Source organism: Rissa tridactyla, chromosome 5, assembly GCF_028500815.1.
Source record: "Rissa tridactyla isolate bRisTri1 chromosome 5, bRisTri1.patW.cur.20221130, whole genome shotgun sequence".
Taxonomy (NCBI): Eukaryota; Metazoa; Chordata; class Aves; order Charadriiformes; family Laridae; genus Rissa; species Rissa tridactyla.
Genome location: NC_071470.1, coordinates 50,708,506 through 50,725,727, shown reverse-complemented (window position 1 = coordinate 50,725,727; position 17,222 = coordinate 50,708,506). Strand labels below are relative to the sequence as shown.

Below are 17,222 nucleotides of genomic sequence, written 5' to 3'. Positions count from 1 at the left end.
TTGATTCCTCCTAGGCCAGGAAGCGATTTTAATAGTGCAGTTGACCACTGACAGCATAAGCATATTGCTTATATTTACTCAATTTCAAAGCACCTGCTTTAAAGCCTCTTACCTACCACTAAAATGCTTTGGTGAAAAGTATACTGTATTCATTCGGCTGATGTGTCTTTTCTTGTTTCTTAGCTGAGCTAGAACCACAGCTTTCAAACCAATGTCATTCCAGAACAACGTGGGGCACCCCTATACTCTCCGTATTACCCGAAGAGTGACGCATGCTTTCATAGCGCATCGTCGCAATTATCCAGGAAACTGAAGCAGTTCAATCATCTTTTATCAGGTTGTCCAAATGAGTCTGAAAAGTGTTCATTTTTCACATTACCGAAACATGCCTTCTTGAGTGAGCTGTCAAAGCAGACACAAATCTTGCAGTAGGTACCACAGCCTGACAAACTGGCTGCATTAGAGACCATACTTCATGTCACCACTAAAGAGCACCAAAAATTACAGAGGTAAAACACCACCACTGTCACTGGGGGGGGGGGTGGGGGGGGTGGGGATGTGGGGCGTGGGTAGAACCTCTTCCCTGAGATTTACGAAAATACAAAAAAAAAATTAGAGAAAGAGAGAGAAAAAGGAAAAGAAAATCTGCAACTGAAATAAGCGAAGAGTAATATATAACCAGCTTGGTTTGAACTCCTTTCAAAAGGAATTAGGCAAGGCTGCAAGAGTCAAAAAGGCTTACCAGTGTCTTCAGATCTAACAAAAACATTTTTTTACAGCTTGAGATCACAGAAAGAAAAAAATAGCTCCTAAATTTTGGAATATGCTTACTGCAGCTAGCAAGTATGGGATCTATATGCACCAAAACCTTCCCTGATGCCACACTGAGCATCTGTACTGATCAGCACAGTACAGAATGGCATTAAACCTATAATTCTCCCACCTAGTACCCTGTTTCCCATCAGTGAACACCCAGCTAGTCAGTCACTGTGACTCCAAGGAGCCTTCTCATGTATTTGAACTCATGCATAAGAATCTTGCGCAGATAAGTAACAGTTGCAAGGTACAAGATGAACAGCTTTGGCACAGACAGAATATTGAAAAGACTCACTACATAGGCCCATTCATGTATTTATCAGAAGAAAAATCTGACTGGATTCTCAGGAGTCTGAAGAGCTGCCACAGGAGCTGTAGCATTTACCTAGAATCTTCATCTGGAAATCTCCCCTAAAGCTCAGGAAAATATTTCTGACATGGCAAACAGCTGGGAAATTACTGTCTGCTTCATGACATAACAGGATCTTAGCCCTAAAAAAAATTTAATGGAAAAAGTATCTTTAAAAAACAAAATAATCAAAACCAGAAACATGACAGAAGCTAAAGTACAAATGCACAAACCAGCTTTAAATTAGCCAGGTCAGAGGGCTAGATGTTGCCATCTCTATTTTGAACTGTAGGGCAGTCATATCCGCAGATACCAACCAAATGAAGTATGTAAGCACCTGCTTAGCTTTAAATCCCATAAATTAAAAGTGATACGCCTGAATTTCACTATATTTTTTTCAAACACTGGTAGCATATGAATGGTTTTCTGTGTTCACATATGAAGAGCACGCAGCAGCAGAACACTGCTCAGAGACCCGTGTGTCTGAGAAACTCCTTTTTCCTCACTGCCCCTTGTAGTGTGAGCTTTCAGCTGACAGTTTGGCCACAGAAGCTGAAGCTAAGTTGTTTTAAAGCATGACATCCAGTTCCCTGGCTATGCCCTTTCCCATGCTCCTTTCTAGGAACTTGAAATGAAAGGGAGGACTCCTCATGTCATTGCTCTGTCCAGGCAGCTAATTTATTTATATTTGAATTCAGACAGGAAGGACTAAAATTAAGACTATGCAAACAGTATAAACCATTCAAATTGTTTTAGCATCTGGGCACCTTTGAGAGCAACTGACTGATTTATCACGACAGCAACACAAAGAGGCCTATAACTTGAACTGAAGACAGCATGAGGTTTTTAGGTCTTGTATTTCTACAAAATATAACAAAGTTAATGCAACATTCTAGACAAAATGAGGGCACAGAGGCCAAAGTAAGGTAGAGCTCAAATTTCTTGGTTTTCATCCTGACCTCACACTGACATTCAGACTGTGTATCTCTCCGCATCACATTCTGTTATGGAGTGGAAGGACATAGCCTACAAAGGGACGCTCCTGCCAGCTGAGCACTGAAAGCGTGCTTTGCCAAGTGCAGAAAACAAAAGACTTGTGCCTTGTTCTCCTATAAAAAATGGAGAAATTCTCCTGTTCCAAAATGCGCATTTACGTAAGAGCAGCGACCCCTTTTTTACTCTACAAGCCTTCAATGCGATACAGAATGATGGCCAAAGCACCCAGCAAGGACAGCTTCCTCCTGCAGGAGTATAGCTTCATCAAACAGGTTCCTTCATGCTTCTGACAGGGATGTCACTCCCAGGCCGCTAAAGATATGATGTCTGCTTCACCAGAGCCTTCTCTGCTTATTTCATGGCTATCCCATTAATCAGCCAAGTCCATTCCTGCTGAATGACTGAGATAGGGATTTTGCCCGGTGAACAAGACGCACAGGAGTTAGCTATTACCTAGATATCACTAAGGAATTGCTTCCTGATGAAATGTTTTGAGGTCCCAAGAAAAAATACAGAGGGGAAAAAAAATTAGCCTTTTATTCCTCCAATCCTGATAACAACTAACCACTGATGCTTCAAAAAATCATTAAGCTTTGCTGCTACCACTTCTGGCACGATTCTTTGCTGCTTACAGTAAAATTACATTAAGCAAATACAGTACATTATTTAAAGCCACTAAACAGTTTATTTCTAAGACAAAATACCATCATTAGTCAAATATTATACCATTCACATTAAAGGCTTTTTTCCCCACCTAGGCTTCACAGCCTCGTGTGTCCTGAAGGTCTTTGATTTAATTCCACTGTGTTTTACAATGTAATTATTTTTAGTTATTTGTAACTGTTTAACATCTTATTACCATTAATATGTATTTTATCTGGTTTGGATTACACATTGCTCCCTTATGTTGTTTCAGAAAGCATTGATTATTCTAAACACACTCTATTCAAGGCCCTGGAGGCAGCAGCTTCTCTACAAGACCTCAACAGCTGGCCACTGCTCAGCCCTCTGTGATACTCACAATTTTGGGACATATAAGTCAAAACTATTCTGGTACACAAAGATAAGCATAAAAATCAAAGCATCAATGTTTTTTCCAGTAGGGGTAATTACAAATACCAATAATTACAATTCACCTGTGCAGATCAGTCCATACACAGACTCTGCACTCAAGTCAATGGAATTCAACATGTGCCAAGGACTTCCTCTTGCTTAATGTATTTACATTGGAGAGAGAGGATACTGGGATATTTAGACACAGGAATTGGAATCAGTTTTGCTTCCATTAAACCTGGATATGGGGAAAATGATCTACACGTAGAAAGCACAGAGTGAAATGAGAGAAGTGCTACGGTACACTGATATTTCACAATGATTGAGATTTTCTTGAAGCCATATGCTTTCACCCCCCCTACAATTACTTCGAAGGTTTCTACAATAGTTACTAAATTCCCGTTCTAACAACATGCAGAAGTTTTCCATAAAGATGCTTCTGTTTCATTTCCGATATACTTGTAAGAAATGTTGGTTTAAAGATACTAATACAATGATGCCGTTTCATGTGAAGAAGTTCAACTATATTTAATCTGCTTAAGCACAAGCTTGTTTTTGAAAGAATTCCAGAGCCACAAGTCATACTTTTAGATGAAAACTGGAGGAGTAACAGAGGTCAGAGCATGTTTCTGAGACCTCTGAGTGCATAAGACAAGCATGATTTAAGTCTATGTACTTAGGAGATATCACTAGTGAGGTTGTAAAGAAAAAAAAATTTAAAAACCAAGCCCACCAGAAAAGTACATTAACACACTTGCTAATACCAATAAGGTGAAGGAAAAAAATAATCTAGGAGGTGGCATCATTCAGCTCTCAAGCACATGCTAAACACATACAGGAGGACTTTCCTTACTTTGAATTTGTAAGGGATTATAAAATTCTGAAACTGCTGATAGTGGAGGAAAAAGCCAATCAAAAAAACAGTGCAGGCTTGCTTTTTAGTGGAGACAAGGCAAAAATGTACTATGCTGTTTGAACTAACCACAAAAATTATTCTGGAATTCAGCACAGTATTTCGCAGCCCATCGCCTTTCCAATCCCTTAGTATTCAGAGAGACATGTTACTGAAACACTAAAACAATTAAATGCTAACGATATTTCAAACATTTAGTCATTGTAATAATACCTAGATGATAGGCAATATACTGTGTTAAATTTTTAAGTCCATGTAAACTAGGATGAAACGGGTTTATCACCAGATTGGAAAAGACGCCAGAGTGAGATACAGACTTAAGCCATAGTTCTATACCAAGAATCACATCCCATCTAATCTAATCCACTAGTGGTGTTTTGGGGCTTGGGGGGTTTTGTTGGTTTGTTTTTTGGTTTTGTTTTTTTTTTTTTTTCTGGGGGGGAGAGCAGGAAAGATGTTTTCGTGTTCTTACAGTAATAGGCATGCAAGCTAGGACTTTATAGACAAGTTCGAAGCTAAATTTTTACATCCCCACAGAAGCAGAAAACTAAGCGTGAATGGCAAGGACCAACAATGACCTCCTATTATCCATTGTGACGTTTTTAATTACCTTCCACACTTTAAATTGCATAGACCCCAAGTTTGTGTTGTCATAAAGCATTACCATTATGTTCTTTTTGTTCTCCAAGGACCCAATTGTCAAGAAACAACCATCCTGCCTGGTATGGCAAGATAAATGTTACTACGCGTGCTGTGGTTATGATTCTCATCTATCCAATGCAAGATATGAAATTACAGTCTATTTAATTAAACTGAATTTCTTTGGAAGACCACTACCACGCTTTTGAAAATGTCATCATACCTGATATCGCAGCAGTAAAATAGCCACCAAAAAATACTGAAATATCTCAGAAGAGCAGAGCATTTAGGAATTATGTTCTTTCTAAAAATCAACTACTGACTAGAAAAACTGTGCAAGAATGAAAGGACTACTTAAACCAAAAGAATCGCTTATTAAGCCTGTTAAAAAGTCGGTTTCTCAGAGTATAAGTGCCCATTCCTTCTATATACCTCATTACCAAAATCCTTGCAAAAAAAGGTAGGCTAACGAACAAGAGAAGCAGCCTAGCCTCAGGCCAATTTCTGCTTTTGGAAAAAGCCTATGCAACCTCTGATGAGACAGGAGGTGAATATACATATCCACAAGAAAGAACCTGGCCTGATGTTTAAACTGCACTTGTAAGAGATCATGTTATTTGAACAACTCACTGTTTAGCCACATCAGGCATTATTGTCTGTTCCTTTTTCCTCGTATCCACTGCCGGCTCTACAGGGGTAAGCACTACAGCAGCACATGAGACTATCGACTGGTATGAGTCTTCCCGGCAAACTGCAAAGATAAAAAAATCTCATTGTTAAAGAGTGAACTTGGTTTGTATCTTAAATGTTTAAAATAAAATAGCAAAACAAAAAAACAATCAAGTCATACTGTGATAAACAAAAATGCAAATGATTAATCAGATTTCATTATGGTCACCTGCAATGGAAACATCATTGTTTTTCACATTTCCTAAAGTGCTTGCTTGGCACTTTTTTGCCATAGACTGCCATCATCATTCACTAAGTTTCACATAGCATAAGATCTGATGTAAGTCTGCTCTAGCTCATTCGTGTGACTAAGTCCTAAAAGGACTCATATTTCCATAAATGACATCAGAATACAATACATTTCTTTTTCCTTTGTCATCAAAAACTGAAAATAAGAGTGGAAATTATGGATTGTTTTCAGGCAAACTTCCCACTTTCAAAATTTTAGACTTTGTAAGAAAATATATTTGAGAATATCTGATTAGTGACTTTTTTGTCTTCAACTGTTACGTCTCACTTTAATCCAAAAAAGGCCAAACCCAAATGGTCCAGAAATGATATCTGATATACTGATCCATGCTTTCCATTATGTATTACTGTGCTGGATGATATGATTTAGATGATATTTAGAGCTAAAAGAATGATCATGTTTTTCAGCTGAGCATCTAGCTCAATTAGCACTAATAAATAATACCCAAAAGCTCCTGACCTCCAAACAAGACAACTATATTTGTTAAAAGTTATACATATTCTAAATGGCAAGTGTCACTAGTAATTTAGCACTTAGCAGTCACCACTCCTACTGATTTTGAAGGTATAGATTTCCTTTACAGTCAGAGTGTACAGTCATCTGTCAAATAAAAGCTAGAATTAAGGTTGTATTGAACAAAGCACAGGAGCTTCTTATACTATACATTTACAGTACTATTATATATCATATATAAACAAGAAGTGTGGTGACCTATCTTTTAAGCAGAAAGCCACACAGTATTTTAAATGTATAACATACAGAACTATTTTATTGAGTGTACATATGCCAATAACATCCCCTGTAAAACAAGGATGACCGCTACAAATTCTCAGCAATTCAAAGCCAGAAAGAACCTATTTTACAAGTACATACATTCATGCAAGATTGTGACAGCTGGGAATATCGAACTGTGACATTTATCAATGGAAAACTTGTTTCTGAAGACTTACTTTTCTTCCATCCTCCACAATCACGTGCCTCCTCCTTATTGCCCACAGCCAATGTACCTTTTGTATAGCCTATGCTCCTCTTACAAGAGGAGTAAAATTGGAGCAAAACTCCATCCGTATTGCCTTGACTGGGTCAAGAACAACTAACTGCAGTGTTTTACCCTGAGCGCTCAACTTACATACAGCATGAATTTAGCACACATAAACAAGATACACTGCACGCCCGACGAACGCCCTGGCGCGATAACTGGTGCTTTAAGGCAGCTAGAGAGTAGAATCACAAGTGCCTAGGTTGGAAGGGACCTTTCAGATCATCGAGTCCAACCATCAGCCTAACACTGACAAAAACCATCACTAAACTGCATCTCTAAGCACTATGTCTACCCGTCTTTTAAATACCTCCAGGGATGTTGCCTCAACCACTTCCCTGGACAGCCTGTTCCAATGCTTAATAACCCTTTCAGTGTAAAAATTTTTCCTAATATCCAGTCGAAACCTCCCTGGCACAACTTGAGGCCGTTTCCTCTAGTCCTATCACCTGTTACTTGGGAGAAGAGACCAACCCCCACCTCTCTACACCCTCCTTTCAGATAGCTGTAGAGCACGATAAGGTCTCCCCTCAGCCTCCTCTTCTCTAGGCTAAACAACCCCAGCTCCCTCAGCTGCTCCTCATAAGACTTGTAAATTTTAAGTAGCAGAATAGAGTAGATTTTAAGGAACAGGTCAGAACAGGGTTGGATATTTCTACAAACGTCAGAAAAGTGCAAAGGTCTTTTTGCTTTCAGAGCAATTCTGAACCATTCAGCAAGCAACACAAGTGGCCGGAGCACAGGCAGATTCTGGCAGGAAGAAAATCTTTTTGTGAAGTACATGTAATTACATTTAAGAGATGTGCTCTTGATGTTCTCCAGCATTGCTTATGCTTGTATTTTTAAATATTATTGTACGCATGGTGCTAAGTGACCAAGACACATAAGACGACCAGTACTGAAACCTTACCTTCATTTTTGTTTGGAACCAGTGCCACTCAAAACTTTGTCACTATCATAGATGGCCATTTCCAAAACATGGTCATACACAAAGAGAACTTACTATATTGCCTACAGGGGTGCAAGTAGGATATACATTATAGCTTCACGCGTAATAAGTTAAGGAGGGAACTAATGCAAAATACATTGAAGTAGAGAGATTACATAAGCAAAAAAGAATTTTATGTGATTTTTATCCTGCTATGCTACGTGCAACCAGCAAGCACTAGCAAGGTGCTATTTGGTAGGCACCAAGTAATGTACAAAATAGTATCTTCTCATTGCAACCAGTGACTGAATATGTGCAAGTAAGAACATTTGTGTTTATCTGACTCTTGATTTACAGTCAAAGAATTGTAAAAAGATGAGTTTGTCAAAGGGCAATACTGATATTCAGTACATTAATTTTAACCTGAAATGCTAATAAAAGAGGGAGAGTAAAGGACAAAGCAAATACCTACTTTTCTTTAAAAGACCTGTGGTACCACTTGAATATCTAGTTATTACTTTAGAATTTGTAAAACATCTGGTGACTATGAAAGCACCACAGAGTAGAATTTTCCCTGGATCAGCCACTGTCTAACAGGGAAGTTACAAACAAAGATAAAATAGGAAATCACAATTAACAAAGACAACACTGTCCGTCTCCTACCCTTTACAGAAATTTCACAAATGCATAAAACTGTGAAATTGCTTTTATTTAATAATTAATGCTATATAGGGCTGTATAATCCTGTAATTTACATCTGAAGACAAACCCAGTGGTCAGCCGGTGGTCTGAGCTCACAGAATTTATTATCCTCCCAATCTAGACAGTTATACGCTTTGGTCTGGCTTTTGAAAACCGCTACAATTCCTCCTTTTTATCTCAAGTCTCTGTGCACACAGCCATAAGTCATTATGGGACAGTATAATTAACTAAAATGTCATGAAATAGCAACAGCACAGCAGCAAGTAATTTTCACCTACAGGAATGTATTCTCTTATTATCTGTTCATAACTTGCATTAAAATAATGAGAATGTGCTTGGATGTGGACTCTCAACTTTAACATTAATGGGGATGGGCTCTGTTTTACTTAAGGAAACTGTTTTCATTTTACACTTCAAAGTTCTTTTAAGCGTAGCTTCTTTTTACCCCTTCATTTTTTATGTACGAGTGGCTTACGTTATCCCCCAAAAGCCCATTAGTGCTGTTCACATATCATAGGCTTCATGAATCCAAATCTCTTAGATCCTCAAAATATTACAAACCTCAGAATACCAAACAATTACACTAAGGGACCACACCTTTTAACCATAAATCCTCTCACGTGTCCAATTTGCACTTTAATGGCCAGCAAGCACTTTACAAATTCACTCTCTGCTGCTCATCCAACCAATACACCAACAGCTTGTATACGAAGATCTTACAGGAGACAGTGCTGAAAGCCTTACTGAAGTCATGGTACACAATATCGACTGCTCCAATAAAGAAACCAACAAAGAAATTTTTCCCATCTGCTACATTTTTACAATAGCACACAAACGTTAAGTACATGCTGAAGGTAGAGGTTCATTATCACAGGTGTTGCTGCATACCTTCGGAACTATGGAAAAAACTGTCCAAGGAATCAACATCAGCTAATTTTGCACTGCGTGTAGCAATTTCTTTAAGTTTAATAGACTAATATTTAGTATCTCAGAATGTGTTATAGACTGAATACCTTCTGAAAAAATAAGTAATTTGCATATGAGATGGTATTTTTCAGTACCATTGCATCTCCCTTAATCACAATTCAACCATTATATGAACAAGCTAATAACTGCAGTGAAAAAATACAATTGGAGGAACATCTTTACTGTGTATTATCATGAAAGAAACACATTTTTCTTAGTGAAATAAAAGACACTATGTACCAACTACAAGTCATAAAAGAACAACTCTACAGAAAAACAAAACAAACTTTCTAACTTCATATAATACTATTATAAGAGATTTGTACTGCTTTTAAGTTCCATAATTTCTCCCCAGATACTTCGATTTATACTTTAATGATGCATACAGTTTGTTTTCTTCCATTGGCAAGTGTTTTAAAAGTACCCCATATATTTATCACTAGGAGTGCTGGCTTGGATTTACCCAAGTTGGTTTAAGCAGTTCCAGAACATCATTCACTATCAAAACAGATCTCTACATCTGGAGAAGAAAAACATTAGCTTTCTTTTTTTCCCCCTTTGCTGTTTCTTTCAAGAGCAATAAGGATGACTAATTAAACAGGTTTCTTCTACTTTGAACCAACCAGTGAAAAATTTTTAACTCCCTAAATAGTAGGACAGTAGGAAGCCTTCAACAGCTACTGAGTATAATGTATCTCTCTGGAGAATAAAAAGATTTTTAAGCTCTAGAGGTGTCACTTACAGTGTCTATTTCAAACACTGTCAATTGTACACTTTTTTCCCCCCCTTTTTTTTTTTTACATAGAGGAGAGAGAAAATCTGGTTAACAACACTCACTATTAGAAAAGTCTCCCTTGACACAAGATGCAAGTGATGGTTAGATGAAATTAGCAGCACGTACTACCTGCTTAGAGAAAACAGAAGGGAAATGTTCATATGCAGTGTGCAATGAAGCATAAGGGATTCATGACACAGGGAGACAAAAACAGTGAAGTATTTCTGGATTTTAAAAAAGCTGGGCACTTATTCTGACAATTCAAAGTATTTACACTTGTGCCTGTAAGGTTTAAAATAATCAGCTCTCATCATTCAAGAGACAGATTGAGTCTGGAAACAACTGCTGTTTTATACCGAAAAACCTTCTGCTTTGGTAAAAAACTAGGCAACCAGCCAGGAGCATGGAAGGTGCTAAGTACTTTCCCCTGTAGGAGACAGGGGACTCAAACAATGTCTGGATCACGAGTATCCAATTGCACATTCCTTTTACTACCGAAAGCCAGAAGATATGTTTTAATTACTCCAGAACAACAATTCTCAGTGCAGGCATTTACATTTTGGCACACTGTTTCCTAAACGCGGCTTTACCATGAGGAGGTTCAGGAAATGAGCCGCCCTCTGAGGCGCTCTCAACAAAAGACAAGGAAGAGCTGCAAGATATGTAACCCACAGGCAGGTTCTTCAAATTGGGCAAACGCGGGAGGATGAAGAACTGTTACACATGAGACAGTTTTGTTTAAAAAAAGAGCAACACAAAAACCAGCCAACCAAAAAGGAGTAGAGGACCTACTGTAAATTTCTTCACTAGAGTAGTCTAATTTTGAGGATGAGGGAAGAAAAAGAAACATTTAAAACATGTAACCCAAGCTATTTTCCCAGGAAAGCTGCTGACACTAGAAATAGTTTATAAGAGAGGATCTTGAAATCTAGTCTATTAATTCTGGTATCTCCAGTAAAAACTGAAGTTTATCATTGTGCTAATCCCTTCCTCACCTCACAGATGCCTCCTCTCGTATTCTTGGTCCATTCAGCAGGCTAAATAAATAACCACTGTTCAGACCCATCTCTTTGTCAACTCCAAACATCACCTGTAGGAAACACCTCAGCAAAAACAAGTGTATTATTTCAGTTCCATACCCCCTTTCTCCACCTCAAAAACATAACAAAATGTTTTAATACCTTGTTATTAAACCCTAAAGCCCAAGGAGACTTTCAGTCTCTTTAAAGCAACACAAAAGGTTAAGGCACTTTGGGTGAAAGACATTTTTGCCCATCTACTTAAAAGAAAGCCTAATATTAAAAACTAAAAATAAAAGAAGCCTAATTTTCCTGCTGCTTGATTCTTGATTTGATGATGGTCTTTGGGAAAAGAAGGAGACTAAATGGATCTCTATTTTATTATTAGTTCAACAGTTATTGTAGGGCCTCTTGTCCCTTAGAAACAGCTACATTTCACAACATTGGCCAAATGAATACTTAAGAGAATGAGACTATACGCTTACAGTTCCCAAAGGGTTTGCTGTAATAATTCTGCAATAAAACCACAGGCCCAATTCTTAAACACAGCATAGTCACAATCAGAAATTTTGTAATAGCAACAATTACAAGCCCATTACAGGCAAATGAATTACTTTCCATCAGGTTCTTATGTTTCCTGGTTCTTCTGTAGTATTCAGGAAGGCTGCACACAAGTATCTGCTTTGTGCTATCCACACTGGCACCCAATGGTGAAGGGTACATAACGTGGCGTTAAGCAGGACTCAGGGAATTCTTTTAACACACCAGCAGTTCTGTAGTGATTATCTGCACCCTTGCTTTCGTACCCTAAGTTAGTTTGTTGTTACAAGTCACCTTGATAATATGGTAATAGCCACATGTGAAATTTGGGCCTACTGACTCATACTTTATGTAGAAGAATTTAAACCGTAAGAAGCAGTGAATGCTGCTTCTTTTACTGTTAATGCTTAATAGAATGCTGCCATTAGTGTTGATACTGGATGGAAGGGTAGGCCCTGGTCACCTAAGGACCCTAAGGAGATGGCAAGTGATGGAAACACGTTCGTAAAATAATATCAATGACATTGGTGGTCCACTTCTCACACATTTTCTGTTAAATATCGACAGAACAACTGTAGTTTCATCTCCAGGACAAGGCAGCACTTTAATTCCTGTTCAGTCTTCTCAAGCTTCCTCCTGGAGTTTATAAGGGCTTTGCAGGCTTGCTTAACCAGAGGGATTGTGTCTGTACTTACTAATCCTTCATGGATTTTATAAATTTGTTCAGTTACATCTGCACTTGCACAAACTTGTAGCATCCACATCCCGTAGAGTTCAAAGCTGAACTACAGGTTATGTGAAGAAATATGTAAATTAGCCCATCTTAAACTTGCCACCAACTAGTTTGAGTCCCCCAATTTTAGTATTGGAAAAGACAATGTACAATTCCCTCTTCACTTTCCAATCAGGATTTTACAGGTTTCTTCTGGATACTTTGTCAGTTATCTCTCTTACAGATTGAAGAATCTGCACTGGTTCCTGTACAAAACCTGCTCCACATCTCTGGCCACCCTGCTGACCTCTCCACAAAAAAACCACTCCTTGTTGCAGTTCACACAACGATGGATGACTGTAGCAACACCAGGAGAAACTATAACTGCATTCACAGAAAATTTAGTAGGTTAGTATTTCAGCTGTAACTACTGTGCACCTAAAACATTATATCTATTTATGCTTGAGGCTGCATCTAAAATATTTTCCTATTCACAGTGAACTACTTAAAGCAAATATTGTTCCAAGTGACCTACGTAGGAGGTGGAAAAAAACCTTTAAAAATAAAAGCATATACCCAGTAGGTAGGTATTGCTTCTCAATATCAAAAAGCATTGTTTTAGTGTTAACATCAGGACTTTTAAAATAACTAACTTCCATTAGCTTTTGGCAAAACTCTTGGTCCAGGTGATGTCACAGGCTTGTATTTTTAGCACCGTAGTCTGTGACTTGTTTCGTGACATGGACACGAATAAAAACCACATGCATAGATGAGGGAAAGGCTGGGATGAAAGACTAATGATCTGAGCCTCAACAATCATGTCTAATTCTGCCAAATTGCAGGAAGTTGAACGGTATGAATATCCATTAGAACGAAAAGTAGAGGCTTAGTCATTCTGTCTAGGATGCATGGTAATAATCACCATGTGGTCCAAAGAAGTGCATCGGTTTATTCACAAAGAGGCTTTGAAGATTAACTGGTAAAATTAATTTACCATAGAAAACAACTGCAGGTAGGTTCTTGGGGCAAAGGAGGCTCACCCAGACCTCCTCTGCTGGTAGCACATCTGCCGTTCTTGGCCTACACACGAGCCTGAGCTCTCGGACCCCTTGGTCCTCCTGGCTTACCAAGGGAGCCACAAAGTGCGGGGCTGCCTGCAAGAGCTCTGGATGGGAAATAAAGAAAAACACCACAGTCGCAGGTGACAGAAGAAAACAGAATAGCCACCAAAACCTCCGCTTTTCCAGTAAGAATGCAAAAGGTATTACTGAAAGTACCAACTTCAGATGGAGGCATAAAGCCACCCCCTGGTAACTGCCATAAGGTACCAGAAACGGGGAAATCCTCATCTCTCCTTCTAAAGGACATGGAGGAAATCCCCATAGGGATTTAAGCAGCCACCTCCTGTTCCCTTTGCAGACAAGAAAAGAATAACAGTTTTAGTTCTGGTTTTGATCACGTTTGGGTTTCTATTTAAGCTTTGTGATGCCTTCAAGAAAAGGAGAGAAACAGGAGTGACTGTGACACTGGCATCTTAAAAGGAGGAATATAAAAAGACCTGCAGGGCATTTCTGTAGGCACAATACAAGCCCCTGAAGGAATGACTACTCTAACAACAATATCCTCGACTGTCATTCACCGCAAGTAAAACTGTCAAAACTCAATAGCAAGCGTTTTCAGGAGCATAGTCTCTTGACTTCAACTATTATTCTTGGCCTAGCTGAAATAAAGACTGACAGGCAAGCAAGATTAATTTATTGTTGTTTGTATTGAATGGTTGTAGTCACAAGAAATTAATTTAAACAATTAGTACACAGATAAACCTCCAAAAACACAGTTTCCCAAGAGAAATTGCTAAATAAAATCACAACGTCAGCTCTCCTTGCAGTTTCTAACAACAAAAGCTTGCCAGGAAAATTATGTGAGGTATTTTTGTTTTGCAAGAGTACGAGGCTATTTGGCTTTCTATTATAACCATACTGGCATTCGCTAGCAGGAGCACGAGGTATAGCTGCCAGTAGAGCTGTACATCTTCTCAGTCACAGAATGACAGCCTTTGTCAACCTCAGTGACAAGCAGCCCGGTGAGCAGTCCCTACAGCAGCACATTTGTCATAGCTATTCCTGACTCATTCCTTCTTTTGCAGAAGTCACTCATATACCATGTATTAGAAATTTACACCAGACATATTTGAGGGAGTTTTGCTGTCATTGTTTTCATTTAGTGATTAAACCATCTCCAACTCCAGAACGTTGCTCTGTCCAGAGTGGTTACACACCTTTCTTGGGCTAAGGGGCAGTCTGGTCCCCATGCTCATACAGGATCCTGTGGGAAGACAACGCAAATGTCTCTGCAATCACTTAATCTCGCATACGAGCATGCATAAGGAAACAGCTGGCTACTACTCCAGCTGACTGCCTCAGTGCATCTGCAAAGCAATGGAGAAATGAGGAAAGTGCGTAGAGCATCACCCACAGTCTCATCACTCCATTGTCCAGCAGCAAAGCAACAGGCCAGAAGCATTATGATCATCTATTGATATACTTCTGAACCAAGAGTGGAAATAGAGAGACTTTAAGGAATAGCAGGTTAAATCCTGGGATGAGACAGAATACACCACACCTTCCTCCTGTAGGCATCTATGGCTTAGGCACCAGCTAAACCTGTGTGTGAAAGAAAAGCACCTGTGTGTTTGCAGGATTGGAAAGTGAAGGCTCTTTACTGATATGTTGTGCCAGCAAGCAAAAGATGGACTCCAGAAGACAAGCAGAATAAGAATTTCCTAGGCTGCTCATACAGCTTTTCATGCAACACCAGGGAAATGGTGTTCATAAGTTGGCTAGGTGACAAGAAAGTTTTATTGCATTTGTGTGGCAAGGTTTTGGTAGCAGGGGAGGCTACAGGGGCAGCTTCTTTGAGAAGCTGCTAGAAGCTTCCTCTGTGTCCAACAGCAGCCGCTGGCCAAGGCTAAGCCCATCAGTGACGGTGGTAGTGCCTCTGTCATACCATATTTTGAGAAGGGGAAAAAACTGCTGCACAACAGCAGTCAGTAGAGGGGAGTGACAAACAACTGTGCAGACACCAAGGTCAGTGAAGGAGATGGGGGAGTGACGGAGGGGCTTGGTGGGCACCTGGTGGCCAGCCAAGGTCAACCCACCACAAAAGGTCAATGGCAACTGTGGAAAGAGAATGGTATGAAGTCTCCTGTGGCACGAAGAAAACTGGGAATCAGAATATGACTGCCTGTTTGTCATGCCTGCCCATTTACATAGCTTGCAGATTTTGCTATGCTTTGTGTTTGTCGCATATAATTTACTAGATTTCAAGGCCAAATGAAACTATTGTAGTCATCTGATCTGACATGTGGTTAAGGTACATGCTGTGGTTCTTCCAAAAGTTCAATATTACAGTCCTGATGAAAAACTTTGAAGAGCAGAGGTCAGTGCTACGCCAGCTTCGTAAATGATCTGCTGAGTTCTTCCAATTAATGGTCAAAATAACAGCATAATTTTTCCAATTGATTTTCAGAAGTACAGACCACTAGCCAAACATCTATGCTGGAGATAAAACATATTCCAAATGAAATATAAGCATCTGGCTAAAAAGAAATAAAACAATTGACCAATACACTGATGCCTTTTCACACTTCCTCTAAAAATTTCGTGTATTTTTAAAAAATCACTAAGGCTTGAAATCTAACCAAGTCTTGAGGGCAATATATTTTATTTTAAAGACAAATAAATTGAAATAAGAACAGATTATGCTTGGCAAAAAGGGTCAGGGTCAAAATGACTGGCAGGTCAGGCAAGTTCAGTGGTCTTGAAGAGCCATTAAACTGGATCATTCTAACAAATAGCATTTGAACGGAGCCCAGTGCAGGACTATACCCCTAGAAACAAGGAATGCAGACTTTCACTATACCTCTGAGGTGGAGTTTTGGTTCACAGCAAACCAGCAACATAATGTGCTACCTCTGCAAAAATGTCCAATACAAGCCTTGGCTGTACAAATATGGAATTGGTGACTTTAAAGTCACCAATTTAAAATCAGGCTCAACTCAGCTACCATCTCACCTTGTCGAAAAGACAACTGAAGGGTGCATTCATTATGCGGTATGTGATCCTGTATGGAAGAAAATCCCAGACCTCCCCAAACAAGCAGAGAAAGGTATTAGAGAAGGCAAACTGTACCTTTAAGAGCAATTAAACTATTGGGGGAAAAAAACAACCCAAACATAAAAATGGTGGCTGTCTCTCTTTAGACATGTTTAAAATTAAGACCAATACCTTTCTGAAAGATGTGTGTTAGTCAAATATATATTTTAAGGTTCATTACAAGCATAACTATGCAGAGTATAATCACTTTGCTATTTAGGAGACCAGACAATGAATGGAGGCCTCTATCTAACTGTGAAAGTCACAAAAGTTGGTTGCTCCAGGTTACAGTACAAGGGTGCAACATAGATGCTTCAGTTATCCTGACCTGTAAACCCTGCTTTTAATTATACGAGCGGTCATGGCAAACCAAATAACATTAGCATTTATAGAGGTATTTTGGAGGCTATTTTCCATAGAAAGTTATCTAAATCATTTTCCTCTGCCTGTAATTTTCAAATCTGATATTGACATTTACATTGCAGCCCCACGGAGCTCAATGGAATGAAAGAAGAATCACGTATCAGAAAATTAGATATAAAAAACATGGTTTTAATTTCTTCCAAAAGTATTTTCCTCTGCATTGGTCATAACTCTGCACACTTCAAGCTCGTTAAACATCAGAAAACTTATCAATGAGAA

The 17,222-nt window shown here is 39.0% G+C and overlaps 1 protein-coding gene across 6 annotated transcripts in view; it reads right to left on the bottom strand.

The window, feature by feature from the left end:
* Positions 1-17,222, bottom strand: part of CCSER1 (coiled-coil serine rich protein 1) — a 695,545-nt gene that overhangs the window by 515,254 nt on the left and 163,069 nt on the right. For all 6 annotated transcript variants that reach the window (XM_054203343.1, XM_054203348.1, XM_054203347.1 and 3 more), the window contains exon 5: positions 5,397-5,517. In XM_054203343.1, coding sequence (XP_054059318.1) covers positions 5,397-5,517 — 121 coding nt within the window. The remainder of the gene's footprint in view (positions 1-5,396; positions 5,518-17,222) is intronic.